This window comes from Leucoraja erinacea, chromosome 9 (assembly GCF_028641065.1).
Source record: "Leucoraja erinacea ecotype New England chromosome 9, Leri_hhj_1, whole genome shotgun sequence".
NCBI classification, from domain to species: domain Eukaryota; kingdom Metazoa; phylum Chordata; class Chondrichthyes; order Rajiformes; family Rajidae; genus Leucoraja; species Leucoraja erinaceus.
In genome coordinates, this window is record NC_073385.1 from 66019604 (window position 1) to 66035240 (window position 15637).

A 15637-nucleotide genomic window follows, 5' to 3' on the forward strand; every position below is an offset into this window, starting at 1 on the left:
CCATTTAGAACGGAGACGAGAAAATATTTTTTCTCACAGAGAGTGGTGAGTCTGTGGAATTCTCTGCCCCAGAGGGCGGTGGAGGCCGGTTCTTGCAAGAGAGAGCTAGATAGGGCTTTTAAAGATAACGGAGTCAGGGGATATGGGGAGAAGGCAGGAACGGGGTACTGATTGGGGATGATCGGCCATGATCACATTGAATGGCGGTGCTGGCTCGAAGGGCCGAAAGGCCTACTCCTGCACCTATTGACTATTGTTTTCCATAGACTGCACATTAGCCCATGTGGTACGCCGGGTAGCGGGTGCCGCTGCGGTGGGAGGTGCCGCAGAGAAGCCGAAGCTGGTGCCTCGCGGGGTCGGAGCCCCGTGGGTCAGTTGTGGCGTCTCGCGGGTCGAAGAATCCCGTGACCTTCGGCCTCTGGGTCTGCGGAGCCCGGCGGCTGGGGCCTGGGTCGGCGCCAAGGAGGCATGAAGAGGACCCAGCGGCGGTAGTGGAGAGGTCGATGGGGGCGCGCGACCGACGTCGAGGATGGATACGTGGAAGTCAGGACGCTGCTTACCCGGGGGAAGGAACATAGGAGGAATTGTAACTTTGTCACTGCCCTTTATGGGCGACTATTTGCATACCTTGGATATACAAGCAAAGAGTTTTACTGTGACAATAAAGTATTCAATTCAATTCAATCCGCTTGTTGTTTTAACGTTGCTTGCGGCCCGGCACGCTTCCCTGTTTTCCCCACTAGGTGGTAGCACCTTGACCTTGTGAGTGTGCTCCCTGGGCTGGGGTTAACATCGAGCAGTGCTGGCTGGAGGTTGGGGGCTGTGCTCGCTGGGGGTGTCCACAACCCCGGGAGGTGGATTCCTGCCTTCAGTGGGGGCTTCCAGTGCCAAGGTGGGTTAGGGCTCCGTCCAGGCTGGCTGTACCGTCGTCAGGAGCAGCCTGGGATAGGGCCTCGGACCAGACGTCGGTGGTGGTTGGACCTCGGGTCAGGCTGCCCCCAGAGGTCGCTGGTGGAGCTGGGCTGCTGCAGAGGCGTGTAGTTGTGGTCGGCATTGTGAGGGCATTGTGGCCTTCGCAGGGCCGGGCCTCTGGCTTGGCGTCCTCGATGGTCGTTACGGGAGGTGGTCGGGCCTGTGGCCTGGCTAACTCCCGCTGGTCAGTGTTGGCGCCAGGCGATCTGGGAAACCGTGGCTTCGGCCTGCTCAGGCCCTGCTGCCGGGAGGTACGATAGCACGGGTTCAATGTCCCTGGTTCACCGAGGTCGGGAGCTGGAACTTTCTGCTGCCTGCGTGTTGGGGCCTGGCCCTGGTTTGACCTGGAGGTTGACTCGTGGGGCTGGATTACAACAGCAATGTTTAAGACATTGATTCAGGCAGTGACTGGAGGGATATAGACCATTTGCAGAGAGATGGGGTTAGTTTAAATAGGTACCAACGTCGGCACAGACTCTGTGGGCTGATAGGCCTGTCCCGTGTTGTCTTGTTCTGAATTCTATGAATTGTGAACTTGTTGAGGACTTGTTCATATGCGAAGTTAGGAGAGATTATTGCATTGAAGTGGGCATTGCCCTATGCAAAGTTTTAAAAAAATGTCATTGTCCATTTCTTCTGCAGTTGTATAGGGCTCTGCTGAGACCACATCTGGAATATTGTGTACAGTTTTGGTCTCCTAATTTGAGGAAGGACATCCTTGTGATTGAGGCAGTGCAGCGTAGGTTCACGAGATTGATCCCTGGGATGGCGGGACTGTCATATGAGGAAAGATTGAAAAGGCTAGGCTTGTATTCACTGGAGTTTAGAAGGATGAGGGGGTGATCTTATAGAAACATATAAAATCATAAAAGGACTGGACAAGCTAGATGCAGGAAAAATGTTCCCAATGTTGGGTGAGTCCAGAACCAGGGGCCAGTCTTAGAATAAAGGGGAGGTCATTTAAGACTGAGGTGAGAAAAAACCTTTTCACCCAGAGTTGTGAATTTGTGGAATTCCCTGCCACAGAGGGCAGTGGAGGCCAAGTCACTGGATGGATTTAAGGGAGAGTTAGATAGAGCTCTAGGGGCTATTGGAGTCAAGGGATATGGGGAGAAGGCAGGCACGGGTTATTGATTGGGGACGATCAGCCATGTGCACAATGAATGGCGGTGCAGGCTCGAAGGGCCGAATGGCCTCCTCCTGCACCTATTTTCTATGTTTCTATCCTCATCTCAATAGATTGTATGAGCTCTGTACAAGAGAGCAATCTCTGTGTTGCGAAGTGTATGTTGCAAATCTGAATGAAGGGTTTAAAATCCACTTATTTTTAGTTAGTTACAGAAACAAATCTTGGGTGCAGCTGGGTGGCGCAGCAGTAGAGTTGCTGCCTTACATGTGCCAGAGACCCGAGTTCAATCCTGACTGCGGGTGCTGTCTGTATGGACTTTGTACGTTCTCCCCGTGACCTGCGTGGGTTTTCTCCGGGTGCTCCGGTTTACTCCCACAGGTCCAAAGATATGCAGGTTTATAGGTTAATTGGCTTCTGTAAATTATCCCTAGTCTGCAGGATAGAACTAGTGTATGGGTGTAGGGTGCAAAACTTGGATAACAGAGAATTAGTGTATGAAGTGTTCGTTGGCTGGCATGGGCTCAGTGGGCCGAAGGGCCTGTTTCCAAGCTGTACCTCTAAACTAAACAAATAGTTTCTCAATTTGCACTGTACTCCATGATGTCCGAATGGCAAAATCAAATGTTCATCTCCCTGTGCCTTTCAACTGTGTTATGTCTGTGCCAAGTTTTTTTCCATGAGTAGTAGCTCTACTCAATAACGAAAAATCTGTAGCCTCCTTTTGCTCTGGTATTTTATTTAATTCACATGTTTAATCAATAATGTTTTATTATTAATGTTTAATGTTTTATGTGTCATTCCTAACTGTCACTGTACGTCATGTTGTCACTCGCGAGCGGAGCACCAAAGCAAATTCCTTGTATGTGAATACTTGGCCAATAAACTTATTCATTCATTCATTCAGCAGCTTAGCTCTTCCACTTCGAGTCCAAAAGTGGGCATGAACATCTGTGTTGAGGTCGGCCTGTCGAGAGGAAGGTTAAGTGGATTGCGGACAGAGACTCGCAATAAGTGGAGCAAGACTGAGAAACCCATCTGATTCGACCATGTTCATGAGAATGTCAACACGGCTCCTCCCGACTGCGATCAGTATTCTTTACAAATGGGAAGATACGCCACGAACAGCCTCCCCCTTACCTCTGAAGGTATGGTCCCTTAAATCTTCTACTCAGATGATAAGTAGAGTTAATTGAGCAGAACTTGACAAAAATTGTATTTCATGTTATAGGAGTAGGGAGGTTCTACTGCAGTTGTACAGGGTCTTGGTGAGACCACACCTGAAGTATTGCGTACAGTTTTGGTCTCCAAATCTGAGGAAGGACATTATTGCCATAGAGGGAGTGCAGAGAAGGTTCACCAGACTGATTCCTGGGATGTCAGGACTGTCTTATGAAGAAAGACTGGATAGACTTGGTTTATACTCTCTAGAATTTAGGAGATTGAGCGGGGATCTTATAGAAACTTACAAAATTCTTAAGGGGTTGAACAGGCTAGATGCAGGAAGATTGTTCCCGATGTTGGGGAAGTCCAGGACAAGGGGTCACAGCTTAAGGATAAGGGGGAAATCCTTTAAAACCGAGATGAGAAGAACTTTTTTTTTCACACAGAGAGCGGTGAATCTCTGGAACTCTCTGCCACAGAGGGTAGTTGAGGCCAGTTCATTAGCTATATTTAAGAGGGAGTTAGATGTGGCCCTTGTGGCTAAGGGGATCAGTGGGTATGGAGAGAAGGCAGGTACGGGATACTGAGTTGGATGATCAGCCATGATCATATTGAATGGCGGTGCAGGCTCGAAGGGCCGAATGGCCTACTCCTGTACCTAATTTCTATGTTTCTATGTTTCTATGTTATACCCAAGGAAACTTTGATGCAAAATGAACAAGGTTGCTGTGTTCAGGTTTAAATCGTACTTGGTTTACAATGAACCCATCTCACTCCAGTGACTTTCAACTTGTGCTTTATAAAAGATCTCAAAGTCCATGGTAACTTGAACCCAGGTCATGCCTGAGCACGGCAATCTATTGATGTCTCCACTCTGCATTGTAAGTACCTTGCTATGACATTGGCAGGGCACCACATGCATTGCTTAATGCCACCTGTGATTATCCATTGTAAGCTGAGGAAATCTGACATTTCAGAAGATCAGTGGGAAATGAAAGCTTATCAAAGCCAAGATCTCTGGCGCTCAAATAATTATTCAATGTTATAATACGGATTAGTTTAGTTTATTATTGTCACATGTACTGAGGTACAACAAAAAGCTTTTTGTTGCCCACTTCTTAGAAGCATAGAAACATAGAAAATAGGTGCAGGAGTAGGCCATTTGGCCCTTCGAACCTGCACCGCCATTCGATATGATCATGGCTGATCATACAACTCAGTATCCCATCCCTGCCTTCTCTCCATACCCCCTGATCCCTTTAGCCATAAGGGCCACATCTAACTCCCTCTTAAATATAGCCAATGAACTGGCCTCAACTAAAAAGAATTTTCATCACAAATATTTTTTTACTCGTGGACATTTTTTGGAGGGATGAAAAAACGTAACGAGTTTACCGGATTTCCCGAGTACCTACCGTTAGCATTACGAGCCGCTACGGGACATCCACGAACTCCTGGTCCACAAAATAAGGCAGAGTGGTGGAGTCAGGCAGCATCTCTCATCTCCCTCACCTGTATCTACCTATTGCTGCCATCAGGCTTTGCCTGCCCCACCTCTTAAAGCCCTGTCCCACTGTACGAGTTCATTCAAGAGTTCATTCTCCCGAGTTTCCCCTGATTCGAACTCGGAGATGTACGGTAATGGCCACTCGTAGGTACTCGGGGCTCTCGTGGACATTTTCCAACATGTTGATAAATCTTCACGAGCTTACCGTGTTTACCTGCCGTTAGCATTACGAGCCGCTAAGAGACGTCCCCGAGCTCCGACGTACGGCTACGTACATTCTACGTGCTTTCACGAGTTTCATTTTTGTTTTAAACTCGGGAGAGCACTTGAATGAACTCGTACAGTGGGACAGGGCTTTTTTTTTAAATCAGTTTTCTCTCTCAACTTCTTTAATTGGTGTGAAGAAGGGTCCTGACGTTGCCTATCCACGTCTTCCAGAGATTCTGCCTGATCCTCTGAGTTGCTTCAGCACTCGGTATAACTTTTTTAAGTTTTCTTAACTCGGGATCAGCTGCTGTTGGTTAGAGGGTTGCACACTTGAACTTTGTCTATTTGAGATAGGCATCGGAGAGAGACTAGGGAATTCATAACTTGTACATAGGCCTCACTCCAGTAGGCGGCGCGACTCTTGTCAGCAGCGGCCTATGCAGCCCGTCCGCGTTTTTATTATTTTTTGTCTATGTTTCTATGTAGTTTTTGTTATTTTTTGTTGGAGTATGTGTGTGGGGGGGTGGGGGTGGGGTGGGAGGGAGGGGGTAACTTTTAAATCTCTCCCTGCACGGGAGACCCGACCTTTTCTTGTCGGGTCTCCATTGTCGTTGGGACTGCAACGAGGAGCGGCCTCCAACAGGAGAAGACCTGGGACTCTGGTGCCGACGACTCACCGTCACCGTCGCGGAGATGGCCGAGTCCAGAGCGGGTGGAGCGGTGTTGGAGCGCTGCTGCTGCTGCTGCGGCCCGACCTCCGGAGATTCGGAGGCTGCAACTGCGGGTCTGGCGGACGACGGCACCGGGAGCCCGCGGGTCCCTGGAGGGAGACCGCTTTTCAGGGCTCTCGCAACGGCGACTTCTCCCGCCCGAGTTGCGGGGTCGAAGAGCTCCTGGAGCGGGGCCTTACAGCAGCGCCCCGCGCGGCTTGGAATGGCCACGGGACTCTGCGAGAGCACGCCGGGGGCTCTAACTGCGACCTTGCACCACCCTGCGTGGCTTTAATGGCCGCGGGACAATCGCCATCGCCAGCCGGGGGCTTTGACTTTGACTCTGACATCGGGGGGGGGGAGAGTGCAATGGAGAGATAAGTTTTTTTGGCCTTCCATCACAGCGATGTGATGGATGTTTATGTAAATTATGTTGTGTCTTGGGTCTATTTGTGTGTAATGTATGGCTGCAGAAACGGCATTTCATTTGGACCTCCAGGGGTCCAAATGACAATTAAATATACTCTTGACTCTTGATATATATCTATATATATATATCTATATATATATATATATATATATATATATATATATCTATATATATATATATCTATCTATCTATATATATATATATATATATATATATATATATATATATATATATATATATATATATATATATATCTATATATATATATATCTATATATATATATATATATCTATATATATATATATATATATATATATATATATATATATATATATATATATATATATCTATATATATATATCTATATATATATCTATATATATTGTGAGGATATGTGTGTGTATATACACACTGAAGTTTTCTTTTCTCTCTCTCGTTTATCATATCATACTATGTTTACATATTCTGTTGTGCTGCAGCAAGTAAGAATTTCATTGTTCTATCTGGGACACATGACAATAAAACCCTCTTGACTCTTGAGTTGATACCACCCCTTACTAAAATCCATGTGTACAACATCCACTGCCCTACCTTCATCAATCTCCTTTGTCACCTCCTCAAAAACAACTCCGTCAACTTACTGAGACATGACTTGCTGCGTATAAAGCCCTAGGTAGACACAAAATGCTGGAGTAACTCAGCGGGACAGGCAGCATCTCTTGAGAGAAGGAATAGGTGACGTTTCGGGTCGAGACCCTTCTTCAGAGCCGTACAAAGCCCTAATTGACTCTTGAGTTGATACCACCCCTATGTCGAAAACTTTCCATGTGTTCCCTACATTGTGTGCCCTACCTTCATCAATCTCTTTGTCACCTCCTCAAAAAAAAACTCATACATACGTCAATACTTTAAGCTGAGCTCTCATTTCCGAGTTGCTGCACTATAAAGCCCTAGGTAGACTCTGCAAAAGTTAGCTGTTCCCCGGGATGCTCCTCAGTGATGGAGCTCCCAGGTGATCTCTGTGATGAGCTCCCAGGTAGGTGTGACGGAGCTCGGGGTCGAGACCCTGTGACGGAGCTCCCAGAGGTCCCTGTGACAAAGCCCCAATGGTCCCTGTGACGGAGCTCCCAGGTGGTCCCTGTGACGGAGCTCCCAGGTGGTCCCTGTGACGGAGCTCCCAGGTGGTCCCTGTGACGGAGCTCCCAGGTGGTCCCTGTGACGGAGCTCCCAGGTGGTCCCTGTGACGGAGCTCCCAGGTGGTCCCTGTGACGGAGCCCGCAGGTGGTCCCTGTGACGGAGCCCGCAGGTGGTCCCTGTGACGGAGCCCGCAGGTGGTCCCTGTGACGGAGCCCGCAGGTGGTCCCTGTGACGGAGCCCGCAGCTGGTCCCTGTGACGGAGCCCGCAGTGCACTGTGACGGAGCCCGCAGGTGTTAATGTGCGGCCTCCCAGGTGGTCCCTGTGACGAGCTCCCAGTTGGTCTCGTTGGTACTACACAGTACGAACAGTAAATTTACGCAGGGGCAGAAGTAATTCTGTTTCCGACTTGCATAGTATCTGACTTGCGCAAGGTCCGCAGGATGTGACCCTTGCATAAATTGGGGAGTGTCTGTAGTTCCTTAGATCTCTCTGCTTCCTATCTTAAAGAAAGGAACAACAGTGGCCACTCCAATCCTCTGGGACCTAACCAGTGACTGGAGAAGAAACAAAGATCCTCGTCAAGGCCCCCGCAATCTTCTGTCTTGCCTCAGGATTCATGTTCATTCGCACTTTCCCCTTTGATTAGACTGCACTTTTAAGAATAAGGGGTAGACCATTTAGAACTGAGATGAGGGAAAACATTTTCACCCAGAGAGATGTGAATCTGTGGAATTCTCTGCCTCAGAAGGCAGTGGATGCTTTCAAGAGAGAGTTAGATAGAGCTCAGACAGCGGAGTCAAGGCATATGAGGAGAAGGCAGGAACGGGGTACTGATTGTGGATGATCAGCCACGATCACAGTGAATGGAGTTGCTGGCTCGAGGTGCCTAATGGCCTACTCCTGCATCTATTGTCTATTGTGTATTGAAATCTTCTAGGATTAATGTTCATTCGCATTTTCCCCTTTGATCAGACTACTCTTTAGTGTCTTATATTTAAGAGCAAAACTCACCTTCCCCTTTCAGAAGGAGCAACAACCCTACTACAACTTAACGGTGAAAGTTCTACAGGGATGGAATATTGTCACAGAAGATTTCTGTAAGTAGTCACGTTCTTGTTTAACTCTTGGCGGTTCTGATGAAAACAGATTGTTTTAGCTGTTACATGCATTATTTTAATTACACGAGGTGTTTTGAATCCTTGCCTTTTTTGTATAATGAGGCCATGCTTGAGTATGACGATACCTGCTGATTGTCAGCACCCATCTTGGCTGCAGCTGGATAGATATAAACCTGTTGTGATTGATTCATTGAAAGTATGGGAACGGATCCTTTTGCCCCACCGAATGTCCGCTGACCATCGATCACCCATTCACACTGGTTCTGTGTTATTCCTCTTTCTCAACCACCCCCTAACAAATCAGGAGAAATCTTACAGAAGCCAATTATCTTTAGAAACTGACGATAGACTCCATGATAGACTTGTCAACCTGAGGAGCACCTTCAGCAACAGAATGGTTCCACCAAGATGCATCACAGAACGCCACAGGTGGTCCTTTTTTCCTGTGTCTATCAAACTTTTCAAACTATCAAACGTGGAAAAGCTTTTCCCACTGAGAGTAGGGAAGATTCAAACAAGGGGACATATCATGAGAATTAAGGGACTGAAGTTTAGGGGTAACATGAGGGGGAACTTCTTTACTCAGAGAGTGGTAGCGGTGTGGAATGAGCTTCCAGTGAAGGTGGTGGAGGCAGGTTCGTTTTTATCATTTAAAAATAATTGGGATGGTTATGTGGTTGGGTAGGGAATGGAGGGTTATGGTCTGAGCGCAGGTAGATGGGATTAGGGGAGATTATGTGTTCGGCACGGACTAGAAGGGTCGAGATGGCCTGTTTCCTTGCTGTAATTGTTATATGGTTATATTATATGGTTATATGGTAAACTGTACAACTCCTCCCCCTTTCTGTCATGTGGAAGACTGACTCCCCTCCCCCCCCCCCCCCCCCCCCCCCCCCCCCCCCCCCCCTCCCCCCCCCAATCTTTGCACCAAAGATCTTATAGCAGAGCAAGATGGGTTGCTCCTGCGAAATGCAATGGGCTGACGTGTAGTACGCCATGGAGGGGATCCTGGGCATTTTTCCACGGCCATTTTAGCAACCTGAGCCTACCTAACCCGACCCGACTCGCAGTGTAATCAATGTTGCGGGGCAACAGTTTGTGTGGGTTAGATTCATAAATCTGTCAGTTCATACTTCTTGTCAAGAATAAAATTTGACTCTGGTAATTGTCTTTTTTAATGTTTTTTAAATCATTTCTTTTTAAATGGCTCACAAGCAGTGTTTGAGTTGATTTTGTAGTAACCGGAATCGACCCGACTCGCAGGGTAATTGACATTGCGGGGGAACTTTGCTTTGCACATTCCCATCCTGGCCTTTCCACTTGTCACTTTAATTTCATGTTTCATGTATCTTGTTGTGTTTTATGACCTCTTAGCAGACAAATTTCCCTCCTGGGATAAATAAAGTTCTATCTTATCGAATCGTAGACACAAAAAAGCTGGAGTAACTCCGCGGGTCAGACAGCATGCCGTCTGACCCGCTGAGTTACTCCAGCTTTGTGTGTCTGTCTTCGGTTTAAACCAGCGTCTAAAGTTCCTTCCTACACAACTTACAAACTAGCATGTCTTTGGGATGTGTGAAGAAACAGAACGCCTAGAGGAAACCCACGCGGTCACAGAGAATGTGCAGACTCCACACAGACAGCACCGATTGAACCTGGGCCAAGAATCAAGAGTGTTTTATTGTCATATATCCTGAAACGGAACAATCAAATTGCCCGAAGAAGGGTCTCGACCCGAAATGTCACCCATTCCTTCTCTCCAGGGATGCTGCCTGTCCCGCTGAGTTACTCCAGCATTTTGTGTCTACCTTCGATTTAAACCAGCACCTGCAGTTTCTTTCCCACACAATGAAATTCTTACTTGCAGCAACACAACATATATACCCAGTACCCTGTACAACAGCACAAACGTAGTACTCTGCAAACACCATAATAAACAAAAAAATACAGACAATAATAGTGCTAAATAAGCAATAATAGCCCAGCCTCGGCAGCGAGGTCGCCCCCCTTTGCGGCTCCCTCCACCTGACTCTCCACCTGACCCTCCGCCTGTCCCTCCGCCTGTCCCTCCGCCTGACCAAAGATCCTATAGGATCTTTGATTTCCACTACCGAACCCCTCGGCACGGGAATGGATGAGTCCGAGAGCGGCCCTTAGCTACAGGGATAAAGGGCAAGGGGTTTAGGCGCAATCTCTCTCTTGCGGACCCGTCCGAACAGGAGATCAACGTCTAATTAAAGTCCTCCCGAAATAGGGTGATTTCACGAAAGGTTACTGGAGCGTAGATCCGCACCCACGTGACCGAAAATTTAAAGTGGAGTACATGCTACACTTCCGGTACATGTTAGTGAATGGGAAAACACGCACTTTCACACCCGTTAAAAACATCGAAAACGGCCAGATTTTGAGCTGTGGGGTGACCGTGAGGCACAGCTACCTAAATTTACAGTCCAAAAAAAAGATAGAAACTAAGGTAAATTCAAGAGGGAGCTGAAGGTGCAAATCCAGCGGAAGTGATCAGCGGACATTTGCCGTGGAGATTTAAAGGTCCAAAATATTGGGAATTATCGCGTTTGCTCGCTGAATTTCATCAAAAGTAAGGCATTATTGACTTTTTTATCTTTATTCATTTGTTATATGAGAAGTTTTAAAAGTGAAAAATCCATCAGTAAAATTGTAAAATCGCCCATGGTTCTCAGGTGGGTTTTAACATGCAAAATGAAAACGCTTCTGAAGCTACATTTACCATTTAAATAATGGTAAACTATCAATCATCTAATAACAGACAAGCCTGCAGCATGGAATGAATTTGATGATAAAGAAATAAATAAATAAGTAGTTTGGGTGAATGTGCATGTGCAGGCTTTAAACAAGAAACATTGAGAAATATATTTTGGAAAATAATAAAATGTCCTAATTTTGTCCAACTAACAGCTGACAATTATCCCATTCCTTAGCTTGCATCTGAGTAAAATTTATTTCAAAACGCATTGATAGTTTACCATTTTTGTAGCTTCAGAAGCGTTTTCATTTTGCAAGTTAAAACCCACCTGAGAATCATGGGCGATTTTGCAATTTTACTGAGGGATTTTTCACTTTTAAAACTTCTCATATAACAAATGAATAAAGATTAAAAAAGTCAATAAAGTCAATTAAATCTCCACGGCAAATGTCCGCTGTTCACTTCCGCTGGAACCTGGCACCTTCAGCTCCCTCTTGAATTTACCTCAGTTTCTATCTTTTTTTTGGGCTGTAAATTTAGGTAGCTGTGCCTCACGGTCACCCCGACTAGCACAATAAATTGCAGCTCAAAAACTGGCCGTTTTCGATGTTTTTAACGGGTGTGAAAGTGCGTGTTTTCCCATTCACTAACATGTACCGGATGTCTAGCATGTCCTCCACTTCAAATTTTCGGTCACTTGGGTGCGGATCTACGCTCCAGTGACCTTTTGTGAAATCACCCTATACCCGGCTCCTCGCCTTCATTTCGGGCCAATGGCCGCGCCACAGCTCCTCGCATGGAATGGCAGCAAGTCTATCAGCTGGAGTTTAAAAAGAATGTCGAGCAATATCATTGCGAAGTATCGGAGCTTAAGGAGGAATGGAAGTGTAGATGCTGAGATGTCACCATTCACAGGAGAGTTCAGCAAGCAGACATGGGTACATGACATGATGAGAGTGGTCGCTTAGAGCAAAATACAGAGGGCAAGGACCAGAGTCAGTGGGTCAGTGTGATGATTCAAAGATTCGGATCAATGAATGGAGGAAGCACATGGTGAAGAGCACAAGGAACTCTTAATTAAAGCAAACTCCAGCAAAACACAGAAACACTATCAACTATCAATAAAGAAACAATACAAAATAACTCTCACGCCCCTCTGTGTATTTGAGCCTCTTGTCTGCACTGGCTGGCACCGGCACCGGCACACACACACACACTCACACTTCTCCCTCTCTCCCTCTCCCTCTCTCCCTCTCCCCCTCCCCCCTTCCCCCCCCCCCCTCCCCCTCTCCCCCTCTCCCCCCCCCCCCCCTTCCCTCTCCCTTCTCCCCCCCCCCTCCTCCCCCCTCTCCCCCCCCCCCCCCCCCCCCCCCCCCCTCCAGTGCTCTCCCCTCTCTGAACAGTGAGGGGCTCCAGCTCAATAGCAAAGATCATAGAGCGGCATGGGTCAGCGGACAATGGATAACAGGACAGCGGGCAGTGGACACTCCTGTGTCAGCACTGACATATGGAGTAAGCTCCACCGCCCGCAGTCCTGTTATCCATCGCCCGCTGACCCGCTCTTGAGCTGGTTGCTCTGGCATGATCCCCGACCCCCTCCTTCTCAACGCTCCTGCCCTCCCCACAACCCCACAACTTTAACCATGGCCAGACTCCACATACGCTGTGAAAGGAACTCTCCCCCCTCCCCCCCCTCCAACGGCGCTGTCCATTTACAGTGCTTGTTTTATTTTAAGATGGAACCAGTTGATGAGGGAAGAGCTATAGACAATGTCTATATAGATTTCAGCATGGCAATTCACAAGGTTCTGCAGGGTAGACTGCTCTGTAAGGTTAGATCACATGGGATCCAGATAGAGCTAGCTGGCCGGATAGAAAATTGGCTTCATGGAAGGAAGTAGAGGGTGATGGTGGAATGTTTTCGTGCTGGAGGCCTGTGACTAGTGGTGTGCCTCAAGAATCAGTGCTGGGCCACTGGTGTTTGTGGTTTATTATATCAACAATGTTGGTGAGGTTGTACAAGGCATGGTTAGTGAGTTTTATGATGATGCTGAAGTAGATGATATTGTAGGTGGAAAAGATAGTTATCAAAGGCTACAGCAGAATCTTGATCAGTTGGGCAAATGAACAGAGGAACGGTAAATGGAGTTCAAAGCAGGTTTACCCGCGGTGTTACATTGTGGAAAATCTAACCAGGGCATGACCGTCACAATAGATGGCAATGTCATGGTGGCGCAGTGTTAGAGTTGCTGCCTTACAGCGAATGCAGCACCGAAGACCTGGGTTCGATCCCGACTATGGGAGCTGTCTGTACTGAGTTTGTACTTTCTCCCCGTGACCTGCCTGGGTTTTCTCCTAGATCTTTGGTTTCCTCCCACCAAAGAGTGTCGGTTAATTGCCTTGGTATATTAAACAATTGTCCCTAGTGGGTGTAGGATAGTGTTAATGTGCGGGGATCGCTGGTTGGCACAGACCTGGTGGGCCGAAGGGCCTGTTTCCGCGCTGTATCTCTAAACTAAACCTAAAGCTCTGTGGGGGCTCTGTCCTGTGCATGGCTGCCCAGCCAGCAGCTGTCTGTCTTTTCATCTTTTTATTTTTTTTTTAGTTAGTTAAAGTGTTTTGTTTGGAGGTCTAGACTTTTTTATGTGGGGGGGGGGGGGGGAGGGGAAAAACTACCTTTCAGGGTCCCTACCTGGTCGGAGAGGCAGCTTTTCTCTGGGCTGCAGCTTTGACCTGTCCTCGCGGCCTAACAGCGGGCCTGGAGCGGCGTTTCCTGTCGGGGACCGCCCAGAACCTCGGCTTCAGCGGCGGCACAGCGCTGAAGCGCTATCGTGGAGCGGGCGATGCCTTGCCCGGGTCGCCGCGCTGGAGCTCCGGTGAGCTGAAGATCGCTGAGGAAAACATCGCGGAGCTGCGGGACTGTGGAGCGACCAGCTGCGGGCGGCGGCGCTGAACTTTACACCGGGAGCCTGGGATCTCTAGATGAGATCGCCAGTTGTGGAGCTCCATCCGGCGCGGCCTTGTCGGCTTCGGAAGCCGCGGCCTCCAGTACGGAGGCGGCCGTTCCAGGGTTCCCAAGCCGCTGAGAGGACTCTCCCGACGCCAGAGCACCATCACCCGGTGAGAACGGCCTGGAACATCGGGCCTCCGTAGAGGCAACTGTGGAGGCCTCAATAGGCCCGACTATGGGTGAACTGCGGATGGGGACTGGACTTTGTGCCTTCCCTCAGAATGGGAACCATTGTGGGGGGATGTTCTTTGTGTTTAAAACTCTTATTAATGTTATGTCTGTATTCCTTTTTTATGTGCTGCAAAATGGCAAGAAGCATTTCACTTCACTACACCTCGGTGTAAGTGAATGTGACCAATAAAATACCTTTGATACCTTTGATACCTTTGAAGCTTTGGGGAGTGTTGTAGAACTGAGGGATCTAGCAGTGCAGGTATATATTCCTTGAAAGTAGCATCACAGGTAGATAAGGTGGTCAAGAAGGCTTTTGGCATATGGGCCTTTCTGTCAGGATATTGGGTATAGAAGTTGGTATACAGCTGTACAAGGTGCTGGTAAGGCCACATTTAGAGTATTGTGTTCAGTTTTGGTCACCTTGCCACAGAAAAGAAGTTAAGCTAGAAAGTGTACAGAATTCACCAAAGTGACCAAAGTCCACTAACACAACTGCCCTGGCAGACCCATTGTTTCTGCCTGCTCTTGACCCACGGAAATGATTTCCACGTACCTCGACACCATCCTTCCTCACCTGGTCCAATCACTCCCGACCTATGTCCAAGACACCTCACATGCGCTTTGTTTCTTTAATGACTCCCGCTTTCCGAACCCCCACTCCCTCATCTTTACTATGGATGTCCAGTCACTCTACACCTCCATCCCCCACCAGGGAGGCCTTTTTTGGACAAACTGTCCAAAAGTGCCGAGGGCAATGCAATTTGACTTCCTTTTTTCTTTGGGTTTTGTCTTTTTCCACAAGATGGTGAACTGGTTTCCAAGACTCTTTGATGCAATGACATGTGGTCAGTGATAAAGTCAAACCATTGCCCATCTAACAGAAAAATACACAGGAATGAACAGGCAGGTTGCAGTCACAGCTACAATTTTAGGTATCTTCCAAAAGGTACCCCTCCTTTATATTTCCTCCCCTCTCTCCCCTGTGCTCCACATGAACTCTCACCTATTCAGCCCCCCTCCCCCCTCCATCGACATTATCTTCCTCTAGTTTTACAATTTACAACTTTTCAATCCTTTTGTCTCACACCTTGTCTGGGGTGGGAGATTGCAACCTTCACCTGTTTCGACGAATGCAATCAACCTGGTGTGCAAAATCAAATAAGATCAAATAGAACAAGTTGTTCAAGAAGGAACTGCAGATGCTGGAAGATCGAAGGTACACAAAATTGCTGGAGAAACTCAGCGGGTGCAGCAGCATCTATGGAGCGAAGGAAATAGGCCGACGTTTCGGGCCGAAACCCTTCTTCAGACCCACAACTTTAGGCTGTGCACACTGTACGCAGGAAGAAGACACCTTG

At 47.8% G+C, this 15637-nt stretch overlaps 1 protein-coding gene across 1 annotated transcript in view; it reads left to right on the plus strand.

The window, feature by feature from the left end:
• The first annotated feature begins 604 nt into the window (after nucleotides 1-604).
• The window catches only part of LOC129700513 (cytosolic phospholipase A2 zeta-like), an 87881-nt gene continuing 72848 nt past the window's right edge, over nucleotides 605-15637 (plus strand). The window contains exons 1-3 of the mRNA XM_055641081.1: nucleotides 605-892; nucleotides 3006-3246; nucleotides 8280-8352. Coding sequence (XP_055497056.1) covers nucleotides 3148-3246; nucleotides 8280-8352 — 172 coding nt within the window. The 5' untranslated portion in view covers nucleotides 605-892; nucleotides 3006-3147. The remainder of the gene's footprint in view (nucleotides 893-3005; nucleotides 3247-8279; nucleotides 8353-15637) is intronic.